Raw genomic sequence first — 17,432 nt, forward strand, 5'->3', positions numbered from 1 at the left:
TCTTGTACATATATAACTATTATTTTCTTACTCGGGAAATTTTTATAAATTTTTGCTATAGCATTCAAAAAATCAAATTTAAAATATTAAATGCGTAAAATATTTTCTTGTCTATTTCCTTATCTCTGGAAAACGCGATATATTACCTCTGAACGAATTTTTCCGCTTTTTCTTAACATAATTATTCGATATCTCTATAAGAAACATAAATGAGAAAAATCTGGATTAATACGCTACCTTCGGTAATGCACGCAAGTTCAGATATCAAATCCGCTTTAAAACACAAAGTCCTGCAAAGTAAGATAAATAGATAAGTAAATCTATTTCCATCCGGATGACGTTTGTACATTCGTTTGCGCAAATGTGCCGCAAATCATTGAATTGCGTGCTACTTGTCGCGTCACATAAATGATAGCGTTATTTTGTTTTATTTCCGATGATGTTGAAATAAAATAGCTTGTGTTAATATGATTGAAGAGTTTTATGTAATGTGTATAAATAATTTGCAAATTTAGAATGAAAAGAGGAAGCGCGATTCTAAATTAGATTAACGGACGGAAAACAACAGAGTATTTCTTGGTTGCTGCAAGAAAATGTATCATCGGGAGCATGGTTCGACTGCGATATAACTCACTGATTCGACTAAAGCATATTTCTTCTATTTCTTCTATTTTATGAGCGACTTTCGAGCGATTAGCGGAAGTTACGCACAATCTTATTTGGCGCCTGTTCAAGTCGTTTTCTACGAAATTTTATGCGAAGAAGCGAAAATATCGCGAGGATTGCCAACGGGTGCATTTGCATATATCTCTGAATTTTCGAGAAAAAACACTGCAATTGAAAAGACTGCAGATCGTTTTTAAACTTTAAACACCGTCATGAAAACGTAAATTATTGAAATTATTGTGATGTGATGTTACATGATGCAATGATGATTGATGATCATCCTGGATGCTAAATAAAAAATATCTACATATATATTGTTTTGTATGTACAATATGCTAAATATATTGTATATAAATTGGAGCATTCAATATAGACGGTTTTGGCGAATTACATCTAATATGATTTACTTGACATATGCACGCACAATAGGATATTACGTGATATTTATTAAAAATGTGCAACATATATGCACATTTTTATTTTTCTAAAACTTGATTTATTAAGACGAGCAATGTAGTAATTTCTAATTATTGTGTGACTGTGTGTGTGGCCAAGTAAATGAAAAAATATCGCATTTGGTTCTGTATCGCGATCGCGGCATATCAGTGGACGAAAATGCGGCATTTGCATTTCAAATTAATTTCATGAAGGAAACGAAAGTTTTTTCTAGAAGTAGATATATATCGTAATATATGGGTCTACAAAATGATTTCCTTAAAATTCAACTTCCGTGCGATAACGCACGAGCTTAATTATAATCAGTTATATCGGTAAAGCGATATTTCTTCCATTTATCGCGTCGCACACAATAAGTACAACTAGAGGTTCAGAAATTACATTATGTTAGATATTTTTATCAATGATGCCTACCGAATATATGCGTATACATATAGAAATATAACAACAGCATTGGAAAATTTGTTGCGATAGAAATAACTATATGTCTCTTTCAAATAATTTACAAATTTTATCAAGAAACTGATAGTAATCTTCATTTTAAGTAATAATCTTCAATTCAGTAATCTTGCATACGGTATTCATTTCTATAGTCTTTAAGGGTTGTCCGGTATTCAAGATATTTTTCTTGTATCAAAACAAGTGATATACTGCAACAATCTAATTCTCGATGAACTTAATTCTATCATGTTTGTGTTATATTAACATAAATTTCGCGAGTGATAAATTGTTTGAATAAGAAAGTTTATAGCTAGAGTATAAATCTTATCTTTCTTAACAAAAGAGTTTAACTATATTGTAAAAAAATTATCATATAACAAGCATCTATCTCTGATCTTATATTGTTTAAAATAGCTGGTTTGTGTTGATCGCGACAATGTCGATTTCTCGTCACTGATAAAAGTTTCTTATTAGTCCTATTTTCTCTCAACAAGTTAAGTTTCTACACATTATCATTTTTTTATTTATTTATTATTTCCTCTTTGATGGTATCTCGTTTGATGGTATTAATGATAGCATACATCTCACTATTTTCATCTTTGACAAGAAATTCAAAAAAATTAATTTGAACATTTCAATATGTACACAATAAACGATGTTAATTGCAAAAATATATATTAAGTAGGTTCTTTTAAAAAAAATCCAGAAAAAGAGCTTGTTTTTGGCGTTTTACACCAGGCTACCCTCTTAAAGATTATGAACCTTTAGAGGCAAGCACTGAATATTATATTATTATATTTTTAGTACAGTATCTCTCAAGCTTATCTGATGAAAACACTGAAGTATTATATCAAAGAATTTTTATAGATTAAAACAATTGAAATTGTTGGATGAACAATATAATGTACTAATTTTGTAATATCAAAAGAACTAGTAATTAGAAAAACCTACAGTAGTTATTACATTAGTAATTATTAGTGACAAACGTTTAATCTTTATTATAAAATTATTAGAGAATTCGAACTTTATCTCATTATTGGAAACTCATTGTGTTCTTTCTTTCGTTTAGCTGAAGATTTCAATTATGCATTAATTTCTTAAATACGTTGCATTGTATAAAACATTTTAATATCACGATATTAATCCTATCGTTAAATTAAAAAATTTATACTATTTAACACATTTTTATTTAAAGAAAATAAGTATTAGTATGAGAATTATTGTTAGAAACCAAGTTGCAATTTGAAGGAGTCCAAGAAAATGGAGTTGGCGGTGAGGTGGCGCCCTCCCTTCGATGCCTTCGATCGCACAACCTTTCTGTCCCTATTGAACCGGTGCTTCTCTATCACATAGGTTTTTCTTCGTATCACAATGACATCTATTACGATATAATATCCATGGAGTCCCAAAGAATTATTTTTATTTCTACTTTCGTAGTTTAAGAATGACAAATTTCAGGAAATCAATGTACAGCATAGTTAGGCGAATAAAAAGAATGTTGGGGTGTGTATATGATAATATGCGGACAAGAAATTTAAAATTAATTAATTGCATATGCGAAGAATATATTTCGAAATGAAACACAACAGAAGTATAGGTTTTAATGTTTTTATTATAAGTTTGAAAGCAGCTTTTTTTCATTGAGTATATTCTAGTCAGGCTTCGTTCGATGCTACAATTTGATTTCTCAAGGATATTCTTCGAGCGATCATTGACGACGATTTGCTGGATAATATTTTGGACGTATTTTTGTGTTTTCACGTTTGTTCTCTTTCTTTTTGTCATGTTTCTCACGAAGTCGACGCTTCGAATAAACACGCGCAAATTCGAGGACAATGGGAAGACTATAAACGTTTGCTGAACGCAAATCGACTATATCCTGTGCGACTTTCATATGTGTAATTGATCGCAAACGCAACGATACAATTTCTACTAGAGACACATTAATTCTCAGAAGAATCATTCAAATATATCATTTGGTTCTCTCGCAGCGTCATTATTGCCGGTAATGCTCTCGACATCGTGCTTTTCACTCAGAAATTGACATCAAAATAGATGTCTGAGATACGTATCATCTGTTCACATTATCAATCGTCAATGATCGTTCCAAATGGAAATTATCGGCGGAGAAGTTAATTGCTTTCGCAAATTTTTACTTAGATCCATCTCCAAGATCGTTCTCTATTGGGCCCCGCAAAGTTTTACAAGAGTCCCATCGTTACGTGAAGAGTGACCACGCTATCGTAGAAATCGAACCCCGAGAGATTATCATTTAGTAGGCAATTTTGCATAGGAGAAAGAAACATTCGCGAGAGTAAGAGAATCATGGAGGGCGCAAAAATCAAGTTCAATTTCGTTCGATTTCTTCGGTGTGCATATACTTATTTCGGCAATACTGCGAAAATGAGAGATATTTTTTGTCAGAAAAGTGGCCGAAGAGGACAATAATTTACAAGGCCAAGGATTTGTGTTACGAGTGCAACGAACTGCCCATATAGAAAAATGGACGAAGTGTTATAGCAAAAATTGTTTCCCCCCTTCTATCAATATATTATATATATATATGTACGTATATATGTATTTATATATTTATAATTTTCTGTTTTCAATTATTTTTTTCATGAAATTCGTACAATACCTATTGTGGCTTCTTCGACGGTCGTTGCGAACACTCTCGTCGTCATCGTCGGGTATTGAATTTCTCTATATTTAAGGCTCTCGAGATCGCACGCAGCGATTGTGATTGTGACATGCTACTTAGCGTGTCGCAACTGTATATACATAAAAACATAATATATCTACATAAATTATATAACTATCATTTTAAAGTTTATTTTAATCAACGTCGCATGAGATGAATAAATACTAAGATTTGAATCACCGTTTTTTTACATGGTCCTAATGAAAATTAATTTATACTGAAACATGAGTATTGCTGATAAATCAGCTCGATAATGAAATTCGATAAGTTTTATTCTAAGAGGGCTTTTTGGCTTGATCTAAAATATAAAGCTTATATAATATAATAATATACATGTATGACAATATGGGAATAATATAATACTTTGTGTTTTTTATAATACTTTGTGTAATTGATGACCAAGGACAGAGCAAAGCTTTCGCAGCAACTTTCGAATCGCGGATTTGTACATGCCGTGTATAAGTAACTCGTTGTAAGTTGTAACGAGTCGCGAGAATTGACTTGCTTCTTGAAACTTTGTTTCGAGCGAATAAGCACGTAAGGTAAGGTCCAAGGACGACGATTACGACATTGTCAGTCGAATAGCGATTGTTCGTATTATTGCAAAGTAGCTGATGTAAAAAATCGTAATATCGTATTGCGTTTATATTCTCTCGTTTATGTCCAATAACGACCTGTTCCAACTGTACAACGTGAATCACAAAAGATGGTCTTATAAGAAATACATATGACCGTCTTTGAATATTTTTAGATATTGCAAACATATTTTCTGATTAGTTCTATACTTTTTCTGTTTGATTTTTGTGGCAAATTAAAAAATAAAGAAAACAAAAATTTATCGCAAGCTTGAAATTTGTGCAAAGATTATTCTCGCAATAAATAAAAATTATTAATGTAACCAAACGATGGCAGTGAAATTAAAACAATCTGGTCGAACGGAGTAGATCGCGAACGGAGAGATCTAGAGATATTTTTTTTTACAACTGTACGCGGACACGTTCATTCTTACACGCTCGTTTTTACTTTCCTCTCGTGACTTTTTCTACAAAACTGTGCAATATTTCTCGCTTAGTGAGCAATTCTTCGTCCAATTTAATACTTTTTTTTCTTTTTAAGAGATACAGATTACTTATTTTATATACTTAGTATTTGTCCCTAAGACACTGCAGTATCACATATGTCTTATTAAAGATTTTGCAGATAGAGTTCGATTGGCTTTGAAAAAAGAGAGGATAACAGAAACTGTGTATGGCAACAGTTCTTATCTCGAATTTAAGTGTTAAGAGCTCTATCGATACTTATTCGATTCAATATTAATAATATTTCCATATTTCAAAAACGATCGTGTCGTATTTGTTTTATTGCTAATTCTTTTAATTAATATTCTTCATTTAAGTGTGCCAAATTCCATTTTTCGTTTTTCTTAACTTTAATGTCATACATTCGGTTATAGTTTTCGAAGTTAACGGAAATATAAATTTTCTCTGACCTGTCGAAAGTGATACGGTTTTGTTAAGTTTACGCGTTAATATCACGGATTAATTAGATAACGAATACAAACTTACGTATTTGTAATTAAAATTGCATACGCGCCTTCTTCCCTTACCTCACCGCCGCCGCTATATGATACTTATATCACGTTGATCCTAAAAGAAATATCTGCTACTTGCGCTTCGTTGGATCGTGAGTGTTTCTGCGTTTCACAGTAACAAATGGAAATTACAAACAACATTTCCCGAATGAACTGGAATTACGGCCAGTGAACAATTTTTAAGCAATGGAGCCAATGGAGCGTGAAATTGCTGTTTGGGTTCGCATCGCGTGCGTTTCCGCATGTTGCGCAAGTTTTACATTTTTCATCACTGTGAAGGAAGTAAAAGGCAGTTGTAATTGACAAATTGGATTTTTATTTTCTTAGCTTCCTTCATCGTGCTTTATGGATATATTGCAGATATAGCAGCTATACGGCTCCATTTTCTGCAATATGTCTTTCGCGTCTTATATATATAGATAAATCGGGGTGTCGGTATTAGTATTGCGAAACATGCGTTTTATCACTCTTTCTTTTTACTTAATTTTATTGTAAATATTGTGTAAAAACTCAACTCTGGATAAAAATAATACTCGTCATCTCCTCGTTATAGTGCTTGAAATTAGCTTTGTTCTTACAATTAGTAAAAAAGTAAAAATGTTCGATTTTGATAATCAATTATATTATTTCATCGAATTAAATTTATTTTGAATGTTAAATACTTCGAAATTATTATGTTTAGTGTTTAATTATACAAAGTTTGATCGATACCATTCGAAATAGGTCCAGGTTCTGGTAGATACTTCAGTCATTGAAACGCACGGATGATAACCCATATTTGTGAATTGAATTTACACAGATGTTGTAGACCTGCTGTTGACGAAACTAAATGTAAATTCCAAAAGTCGAGCATTTTAGCGTATAATATCCCGCGCGATATGATTGGTGCATGAAAAATCTCGTTACGTATAGCGTACCGTTATTTCAATATAATCGATGCGCAATAAATTTAACCGTTTAATTGGCTTAATTACTACAATTTCAACAGTGTTAAATCTTTTTCTTTGCGAATATGTATATAAACTATGATAGAGCCAGCTATATCGTTTCTGCCTCTAAAATCTATTTAACAAAGTTCTTGATTTTTCGATAATTCTCTTCTTTCATAACATGAAATTATATATCTCTATTTATATATATATATTATATATGTTAAATCATATATATATATATGTACACGCGCATATATGTGTATGTGTATTTTACGTGTGTGCACGCGTATTTGCGTCTATACTTTCGATTTAATCAAATGTTTTCGGTGATGAGAATTGTGCCTTTGCTCTTCATAACTATAGAGAATAGAAAAATACTAATTTCTTACATATGCATAACTATAAAAAGATTAAATCAAAGAGATGATTAGAAGTAAAAAATGCAAAAGCACACTATTGATACAAATCAATTGTCTCATAATTCAGACTCGATCTAATAAATATTTGCAAAAGATTGATTGTCAGCACGTTCTATTATTAGCAAAGACGCCATTCTCGTCTGCACCAGTAGCGCGCGCTTTCCCACATCTGTATGGTCAATGATTATGCAAATATATATACATGTCATATTACAAGATATATACATCTAATATTGCTGTTTTGGCTTCGTATGTATATCATACGAATATATCTTTGCGAACGTAGCGCCATTCCTGCCGTCTGCGTAACAATAATAACTATTTGCAGTTTACACGAGAAACTTTTCTTAACGAATTAACACCTTCGTCAACTTGAACAGTAAATTCTCCAAGTTGAATAACACTTTCTCATTGCTTTATAATCACTCGTCATGTGAAACGCAATATAGATTAAACATATTAAATTATCAAATAAATAACCGAGTAAAAAAACAATATAAAACGTCATTAGAAATATTTTCGTAATTTACAGCTTCAATATAATATGAAATTGTAATAGATAACATATATAAATAATAAAATTTGTAATGAAGAATATACAAACAACAAAAAGTAATTAGATTTTATTCGAAATTGATTCGAAACTTTTAAATTTCGGTTTCAATCGAAACTGGTTAAGTGCGGTAACTTGCAATATGCAACAGGATCGTGTCGACGATTCCATCTTGGATAGAATGACGATCACATTTGCAATTCCATTGACTATTTGTCGAGTACGACGAAACAATTATTTCGTATTCGATTTAGCTTTTTCGCTCTTCTGCTCTAATTATACAGTGTTATTCGATAATAATATTGTTCAATGCATTTAAAGTCAAAAGAACGCATCTAAATTGAAGACTTCTAAACATTTTTTAATCAAGATAAAAATTCCTCTACGTATCGATAGTGTTCAAACTATGTATTAAAACCTTTGATTAATTTCTCTTTAAAGGAAATTATAATGTTGACGTAATAAAATCTTCGAGTTTACATTCAGGTACCTTTGCTATTGCAATACTCTTTCTGTCTATAGGAAAATATATTTAAATATGCCATACATGTACTCTCAATTAGTCAATTTAACCGATTGGCTCTACAAATAACTCGATTAATGCAGAACCATTCAAAAATGGAGATAAGTATAAGCCATATAAGTATATTTGAAATTCCAATTAAAAATTTATTGAAAATAATATGTATTTAAATTTAGATTTATAAATTTAAAAAAAAAGTTATTACGGAAATGTGTGTGTGCTTCTACTTTTCTGAAAGAAAATTAGAATATCTATATATTTGCATCTAAATTAATCGCTCAAGATCCCCAAAAAATTATTTCCTGTAGACCTTTTAATCTTCAACAAGTATAAATTTTAGTATCATGGGATCTATAACACGACTAATAAAATAAATCCGTGAAATTTTAAAAAGAATAATTTAAATTACTCTATTTTATATGTAAGATTTTAATTATTTTATTTTGCTATTAGCTTTCATATTATATGTTTCTGTAACGTATTCTTAACATCTTTGAACCTAAAATAATTTATGATATTTGTTGAAAATTTATATACTTGTTCGGTTCTGACTATATGGCCGGTATTCATAATCGGATCTTATTTCACGATCGTCTTAAGTAATGTCAAGATGCTAATACGGCTCTGTGATTGGTTCATGACATCTTAAGGTTGTACTTAAGACAGTCTTAAATATAAGAATCGACTATGAATACCGGCCTATATATCTTGACACTGGTTAGACATCAACGTTACAAGTTATATCACGAATCACATGCGCGCGAATGTTTGGCTTAATAATTATAAAATGTTACGTTATCTCGTTGAGAGACATATTGGCTTGGTGTCAAAGTGAATCGTTCTTATGGCCGGAGAGAGGCTTAGAAATGTAGCGTAATCGCCATAATACTATCGTAAACAATACGATGCATGTGAATCTATATCTACCTACGTGTGTGTGTGTGTGTGTGTGTGTGTGTGTGTGTGTGTGTGTAAGGTGGATATATTCCCTCGGAGAGTTTCGATGTGTCTCGAAGAAGCCGTCGCAAGCGAGTAATTCGTACTTAAGACTGCATTTATTTACCTCGTTTCTTCATTAGTTTTTGGCCATGCAAAATTATGCTGGCGTTTCATCGAGATCACGAGATGAAATCTCGTCTCATTTTTCCCTTCACTCATCTTAAAGAGCGACTCTAACGAAAATGCGAAGATCTTCTCTTTAAATATGTGTTACGTCTATATTATCAGAGTCGATATACAAACATAATTATCGACACGTTATATTCGTTAACAGCGATGTTCGCTGCTCAAAAAGAAGCAAAGTCAACTTACTTAGTATTCAATCGTGTCATCGGAGAAGTCCAGGCACACGCATAAGGTGGCCAACAACTAAATTTTTCAGCTGCACTGATAAACCACCGTGAACGTATATGTCCCGCACGTACAAATATACAAACGAGAGAGTAACGAAACAGTAGCGATTGTTCGATGTACATACATGAACGTTTTAGAGTAAAAATAATCGCGAGCGCATTATCATGCAGCGGACTCACGTCTTCACGAGAGGCTATACTACCAAGCGTATTGGATGATGAACTTTTTCGCGTCGTGGCAGATTGTCTCGAGGAAAGGAAGAAAAGAAATAATTGGCGCGAGAAGAACTTTCACAAATACTCTCTCGGTCTGGGCGGTGGTCTCTTACGGTCGGATCTCTCGGCGGTCCTGTCTGCGACAGTTCTGTCGGTCGGTCCACCGCTCAAATCCCGATCATCGGTACACTCGAGCATCTGCGTAGTCTCCGTGGCCTCTGACGGGCTCATTGGCTGCGTGGCGAGAGGAGCGAGCGGCGCCGCACCCTTGTTCCGCGATTTGCTGCGTCGCTTGCGTAGGATAAGTGGCCCCAGGGCATTCGAATCGTCACCGCGCGACGTGGAAGCCTGCGTCAGCCGCTCCAACAGCTCCTTGTTGACGTCCCGCGATGACGACGACTGATGGTGATGATGATGATGATGATGGTGCTCCTGGCCGCTCTTCGACATACGTTCCGTCGCCGTCGACTGTTCTCGATAACCCTCGCTCGGGGTCGTGGACGTCGATGTGGTAGCGATCGACGGTTTATACTCGTTAGTCTGAGTCGCGGACTGAACTAACGTTACTGCGCTCGAGATAACGGGTGACTGACTCTGGACACCGCTCAGACCAAAGCTTGGAATTTTCTGTTGCTGAGAACTGCCACTACTGCCGCCGGATGATGATGTTCCCGATCCGGCAACCGGCAACTTGTTCATCAGCGCTTGCAGCATGTCCTCGATCTTGGCCAGTCGCTGATTTACCCTTTGCACCTCTAGTTTCAAATCCACCTTCACTTCCAGTACTGCCGCGAGAATCTCCCGCTCGTGACTCGGTTGCTGCGTAATCAGACCACCATCGTAGCTTTCTAGACGTCGTAGCTGTAACTGCTTCGAGTCCACACTGAGAATCTGTTGTTGTTGTTGTTGTTGTTGTTGCGCCTGCTGTGGCTGCGCATCCTTCTGATTTTCGTTGTCGCCGCCCTCTTCGATCGTGCCTCCCAATTTGCCGAGCTTCGGGAAGACCTTGTTAGCGCTAGAACTCGGACGCGAATCTCTCGCGCTAAGAGATCTTTTGAACGTATCACCAACCGTGCCCGATTCGCTACCGGTGTCTAAACTTGAGCTACCTGCAGGATTATTATAAGTTTTTTCATAGATTTCTCACAGAAAGTACGATTTCAATTTATTTCTTTGATTGTGCTTTAAGTAACATTATATATGTATATCTTATTGATTTTTAATTGTGTACATGCAATTTTAAGATTAATAAAAATTGATTTTCTTAAAAAAATTTTACCTAACAAACGACCCCACTTGCCGGGTCGCGTCTTCGCGACGGTTGTTCCACCTTCCTCGGCGGTAGATAGTCTCTTAGCGTGCGACGTTTCGCCATCTTTGGCCTCTTTACTGTCACCTTTTTCTATGTCGGCAGTGTGTTTTTCGCGGCGAAACCTACACGGAATACAAAGAGAAAACAAAGCCGTCTTTATTTCCTAGTGTGTACAAGCGACTTACAAAATATATTTACATACAAAGGAGAAGATACGATAAAGGCTGGTTATTCCCTAGATTTGGACCAGGGCAGCGGGCAGCAAAGTACAAATGCATACAAAGGGGCAAGAGTGTGGTGGAGGGGTGCTGGATAAAAGATCATTTTTACGTGAAAAATTTTATTTGCCTGTTTTTCTATATAAATTTAATGAGTTTTGTTCTTTTTCCCGGCCCGATTAAATCTACGGTACATCCCCGCTAACTAGTTCGAGGCAAAGCTAATCGGGTTATTATCATAGCGTAGAATACAGCCGCCTACTATCGAGAGAAGGAAGGTAACTCCGATTGGTTGACGGTCGAGCGACTTACGGTGCGACGTGTCAGGGATCCACGACGATGGTGGATGATGTTGGCAAAATCGCAAAATATATATACGGGAGGAAAACGGAGGAGAACGTTGGTGAACACTGATGGTGAAAATTTGGGCTAATTTGCCGTAGCAATATTTTCAGAAAGCGTTTTCTACAAGTAGCTTCTTCAACAATCAGGACACGTTCTCGTATTACCAATAATATTTGAATCATATCAGAGCTTTGGTATTTTGCGCTAAAATTATACAAGCTCCTCAGGTGCTACAACTTCTTAATCCAACTCAAATCGTGGGGATACGCCGCTTAATACTTGATTAAAAAAGCTCTCGAGGGAAATTCTTGTATTCTTTATTGGCTTCATTGATCTATATTGATAGCGGATGTCGTAATGCTCGGATGCTTTCTCAGATTTGGAAATTGTATAAAACAGCAAAGCAATATTGTTGACAAATGAAGAGACATGAATTAACAGTACTTGGATTCGTAAATGTTTTCTCGGCATAAATTTTAGTACAACATGACATCTTTACCGAACTGACAATTTTATCATCCATTTGCGATGTACTAATTGCGAATGCTTTAATAATATAACAATACCTATTTCTCTATGTTTGATAATATATTACAAAAAGTTATCATATATATTAGAAATTGGCAAATTGCATTTGCCGCATGGCATCTGTTCATGAATTTTACGGATAAAATACTGAACTATACCAAATCCATTGATGATAAATAAATTAACGAATTGATAAAATTATTCAATAATAATATAAATTATTGATATAAATGATGCAAATGTTGCTTGATGATTTTTAAATCATTTTTTGAAAAGACTATTATACGGTACCGACCAGTGTCGACCAACGTTTATTAATATTATTATTATTATTATTATTATTATTTTGGTATATTATCTTTTAGGATAACAACGACATCAGAATGAGAAATTGCCTGACAAACTTTGGGAATGCCACTTTATGGAACATATTAAACGCGGCAAATAATTACGTTATAATTATTAATTATAATTATTGATGTTGTCACAGCGCTTTTCTGAAAGGAGGTTCGCGTAGGCAGTGAAAAATGTTATTAAAATCGCATTACATGTATCAAAGCACGGTTGTCTCTCTCGAAATTAATCAGTCAACGATTTATACATAATCTGTATTACTTTTCGTTAAAGGTGCATTAATGTAGATCTAGCAATATTATTGTTATAATAATATAAACCGAATTAATGTTTCAATTATGTAAATTATTAACAATTATCGAAAACGCTAAATAATTTGTACATAAAAAAAATTCTCTTTGTAATATATATATATGTATATGCAATTTCTATACAGATTGAAATATTAAAATGTCATCATGCATTTGATTGAATTGACAAAGGCGGTTCAAAATCTGTCATATTCGACTAAATGAAAACACCCTGTTATTGATTACAGAATCTATTAATATATGTGTATAATAAACAACAAATAAGTTTATACCATCTCTTAATATTATCATCTCTAAAGAAAGATTCGATATTATCATGCATGTAAATCAAGTGACGTTTATCATTGAACTAAAAGAATCTGTCGATCGTTGCGATGATAATCATTACAAAAAATTATTGTAAGACTAGTGAGTATAATTAATTAATTATGCTACAAAGAAAAGTAGCGTAAGACTATCAAGTCAAAATTCTGGAGGAATAATTAGCGATAAAAGCGTATTGCGTGTGAGTCAGGCAGTTGAGAATGCGAAAGTCATAGATATATATAATATATGTATATATAAAACGTTGATGATTATATAATAGAAATTAAAAAAAAAAGCATAATATTGATAATATTGTAGCTGTAAATCGTAAATGCAGCGTGATATTCGTTTAGTTTTCTCTCTGGCATTCCGATAATTTCTCTGGCATCTGCAAGACAGTATTTTATATATGTTCGTACGTATATGCACTCTCATACAAATATCCAACTATATAGGTGATAAAGAGAAATTTGAATACTAGAGTGTGCGTTCGTCGCATGCACTTTGCATAAAAATCGAAGAAAATCGAATGCTCGTTAAATACGTCAGGATTTCAACAGTTTCTTATCTCGCCGACAGCACTCTGCGAATTCGCACAATTTTATACGCGATTAATAATTACATTCGTATAGTTTTTAACTATATAGATGAGATATTGCTCGCTCGAAAAGTATACCTATTATTGACAATATCAATTTTGTTAAATATATTAAATCATATTGTTCGAATCGTTTTACCTTTTATTAACAAACCTTCTAAGGATTCCGAGTGTTATTGCTACAGCATTACGATTATATTATTTTGTTCTAGCGCTGAAAATAAAAATTAGCGAATAAAGTTGCAAAACTAGCTAACGCATAACGGAGGGAATAAAAACTGTACGAAATCCTGCAATTTGCACTATGTGGCTCTGGCTTTTAGTAATAAAATGTACATGATTATGCGAAAAAGATGTGCATGACCTTGTAAAGCCATATATTTTACAGCACTCTAGCATTCGTTAATGACTGCAGTATAATCATTAAAATATGATAATGATACTGATACGATACCGCAGACGAAGTGTACGTCTCGTGAAAATGCTGCTGGAAGGACGAACAAACCGAAGCATCTTTGTAGGCTTTGTATCTTATGCAATCTTTGATAGAATAGATATTCAAACAGATAGAATTATTTACAAAAAAATGATCCGATGACCTCTTAATCATTATCAAATACATCGTTCTAGCTTATCCTTCATTAATTTAATAAACATTAGTAGGCCATTGTGTAGATAATCACATCAATGACGTTATAATACTACTGTAAAGCAAAAAATCATATTAATTTTATATATATATATATTTTTTTTTTATTAAAAATATAAAATATAGAATATATATACAACGCGTGTATTCAATGAGGATAAATGTGAAGTTTGGGACGTTTCTGGCGGCTGCCACTCTCGATTTGCTCGTGTTTCAACATAGACGTGTGATGAAAATTTATCGTTGTTCACATTCAAGCGTGTGTACTGCAAGTGCACGTACGTGATACCTTCCAGCTGGCACATTACGGGACGTATTATGGTATTTAACGCGTCGAATGGATGTGGGAGAACTACCCGAACACATGTGTGCAGGGTGTTCTTGAATGACAGTGACAAATTTTAGATTAAAGGTATCTTCGACCGATCTGGAATCGATATCGGCTTAACGAGAGTACTAGATCTCTTTTCGCTTTCTCAGGTTCCAACATAAAATTTCCCGGAATGTAGCTAAGCATTAAATTAAGATTTTTATCAAAGCTCATTCAAAACAAATTAAACAAAAACTTAATTTTTTTTAAAATTACCCATTTTAAAATAGTTTGTAAATTATTTGTATATAATCAATCAATCGTATGTATTTAAAAATTTATTTTATTTATTTACAAAAAAAATCAATTCGCCACATTTTTTGGTTAAAAATGAAGTTGAATTAAGTTTGTCAATGTTACACAAGAACATTCTGCCTGCATATGTTACCTTTGTTTTGAGGGGCAATGCAGTTTAATCCCTTATTTGCCTGATTATCAGTAAAGATAAAAAAATGAATAGTTTCAATTCACAAATATAAATCGTTTATAAAAAGGATCTATTTCATTGGATATATCATATAAAATCTCTTTACAGCATATCTGCTTAGACTTTATTAGAAATAATTATTTTACTTCATATTTTCCCCTTCCATATTTTTTGAAGTTGGCAAACAGTACGTATTGACTTAGGGATGGGGGAAATTAAAAATACGTAACGAGGCTCTTAATTGATGAAACTCGGAATCATCAGAATGCAAATGTGGGATTAACCCGCGGAGACACGTGCATCACGCACTGCTGTGGTATATACGGTATATATTCATGAATGTTACATATATATATATATATATATATATATATATACACATGTGCACGAATATTGAAACAGGTATTCCGGTATTATATGCATAATGTAATATACAGTATACATCGCGGTGGATATTAATAAAAACTGCCACGGTCATAACGACGGCAATCATAATGATAATTTAATGATAAAAGATAACAATATAATAATGATAACAATAATAATAATAACAATAATAACAATGATAATAAAACGTGTACGTAGCGAGGAAAACGGCAAAAAAGAAGATTTGAGAAGAAATAAATACATAAGAAAAATAATGAAATTGCCTAAAACTCGGCCAGGGTGGCAGGACGTTCACGGTGAGCTCCTCGTCGGAATCCTGCTGGGACCGTCCGCTCACGGTCCTGGTCACGCCGATCGGGCTTTCCCCGTCGCTTTTGAACCTTTTCGGAAAGAACAGGCCAGCCAGGCAACACGATCAACAGTCACATTCAGCAACAGCCACGGAAGATACAAAAATCGTTCGCGATAACTTCTCTGTACATACATCATTCTCTCTCTTCTCTCTCTCTCTCTCTCTCTCTCTCTCTCTCTCTCTCTCTTTCATTCCTTACTTTTTTATTTTTTTCTTCTCTTTCTCTCCCTCGCACGTGCACGCAGGGTGTTGTATGCGTGCACGCGCATAAAGATATAACGATGGTAAAACGATTTATTGATAGCGCAACAATCAACTCGAGTTCTTTCAAATCCATCTCAATAAACACGTTTTCACAGTCTTTCGTTAACTGTTACTTTAATAATATATTTAATTGTATATTTTTAATTAATTGTTACTTTAACAATATATTTATTTTCGCGTACGAATTAAATTTTTCTTAATTATTTTGCTACATTAATCATATCTGACGATTTAATGCACAAAATTATTTTAGACAAATTCGTACTTACATATTCGATTTCTAATGAATATGTGTGCACGCGCGCGAAAAATGTGTCTTTAGAGACAAAACTAACAATTGCGCTATTACGTTATAAAGGATCGCACATCGTTGTACGCGTGCACATGCTCTATGTGGGAATATATTGTGAATTAATATGCATAACTTTATGATCTATCATATATCGCGTGGGCAATTCACTTATATATTTAGTCATGTGGAAGAAACAATTTTGAATGCAAAATTGCGTTCTCTCGCATGCTTCGATAAAGTTTTTACGATCGTCAAAACAAGTCGAAGCGGACACTTTCCAACAATTTAATCATCGGTGACAACCGGAAGTTGTCAGCTACAAACTAATGCTTGCAATTGTAATTTTCTTAGCAGAAATCCATTCCGTGAAGTTGAATTTTAATAATTATAAGAATTGCTTTAAAAATTGTCGAATGTCCTTTTATTTTGCGCAACTTTTATTTGTCGATTTCTCAGAATGGATTTCTCGACTGATTCATGTTTTTGTTCCAAGGATGAGTAACTGATGACGAATTTGAGTGCACTCGATCATATTCGGTAACTATAATAGTAGATACTAAGCAAGTGTTTTCCTACCTCGAGAAGATCTTGCGAACTAGATGATCCTGAGCTTGATCCAACTGCGGCTCATTTTTTCTTCTTTCGGCCAACTCCTTTTCTCGACGGACATCGGCGACTTTTCGAAAGATGAGCTGTGCACAGAATTCAGCTTTATTGTTGTACATATGTACAACATATATTATCCTTATTAAATAATATTTAAGTAAAAGAGATACACATAGGGATAGAAAAACATTTAATATCTATAAATTAAAACTTTTATAAAAAACTACATATATGGGAAACTTTATATCTCATTTATATATTAT

General features: G+C 33.7%; 2 protein-coding genes across 12 annotated transcripts in view; one reads left to right on the plus strand and one right to left on the minus strand.

Moving 5' to 3' along the window:
• Positions 1-17,432, plus strand: part of Socs36e (Suppressor of cytokine signaling at 36E) — a 191,152-nt gene that overhangs the window by 99,366 nt on the left and 74,354 nt on the right. The window lies entirely within an intron of this gene.
• Eag (potassium voltage-gated channel protein ether a go-go) overlaps positions 3,156-17,432 on the minus strand; it is a 74,806-nt gene continuing 60,529 nt past the window's right edge. For 9 of the 11 annotated variants that reach the window (XM_077405002.1, XM_077404994.1, XM_077405063.1 and 6 more), the window contains 4 exons: positions 17,140-17,255; positions 15,919-16,035; positions 11,130-11,284; positions 3,156-10,959 (listed from right to left, as the gene is read on the minus strand). In XM_077405002.1, coding sequence (XP_077261128.1) covers positions 9,926-10,959; positions 11,130-11,284; positions 15,919-16,035; positions 17,140-17,255 — 1,422 coding nt within the window. In that variant the 3' untranslated portion in view covers positions 3,156-9,925. The remainder of the gene's footprint in view (positions 10,960-11,129; positions 11,285-15,918; positions 16,036-17,139; positions 17,256-17,432) is intronic. The other 2 variants (XM_077405052.1, XM_077405044.1) reach the window with 1 other exon arrangement.

This window comes from Temnothorax americanus, unplaced genomic scaffold (assembly GCF_048541705.1).
Source record: "Temnothorax americanus isolate GAGA-0224 unplaced genomic scaffold, ASM4854170v1 Scaffold1, whole genome shotgun sequence".
NCBI classification, from domain to species: Eukaryota; Metazoa; Arthropoda; class Insecta; order Hymenoptera; family Formicidae; genus Temnothorax; species Temnothorax americanus.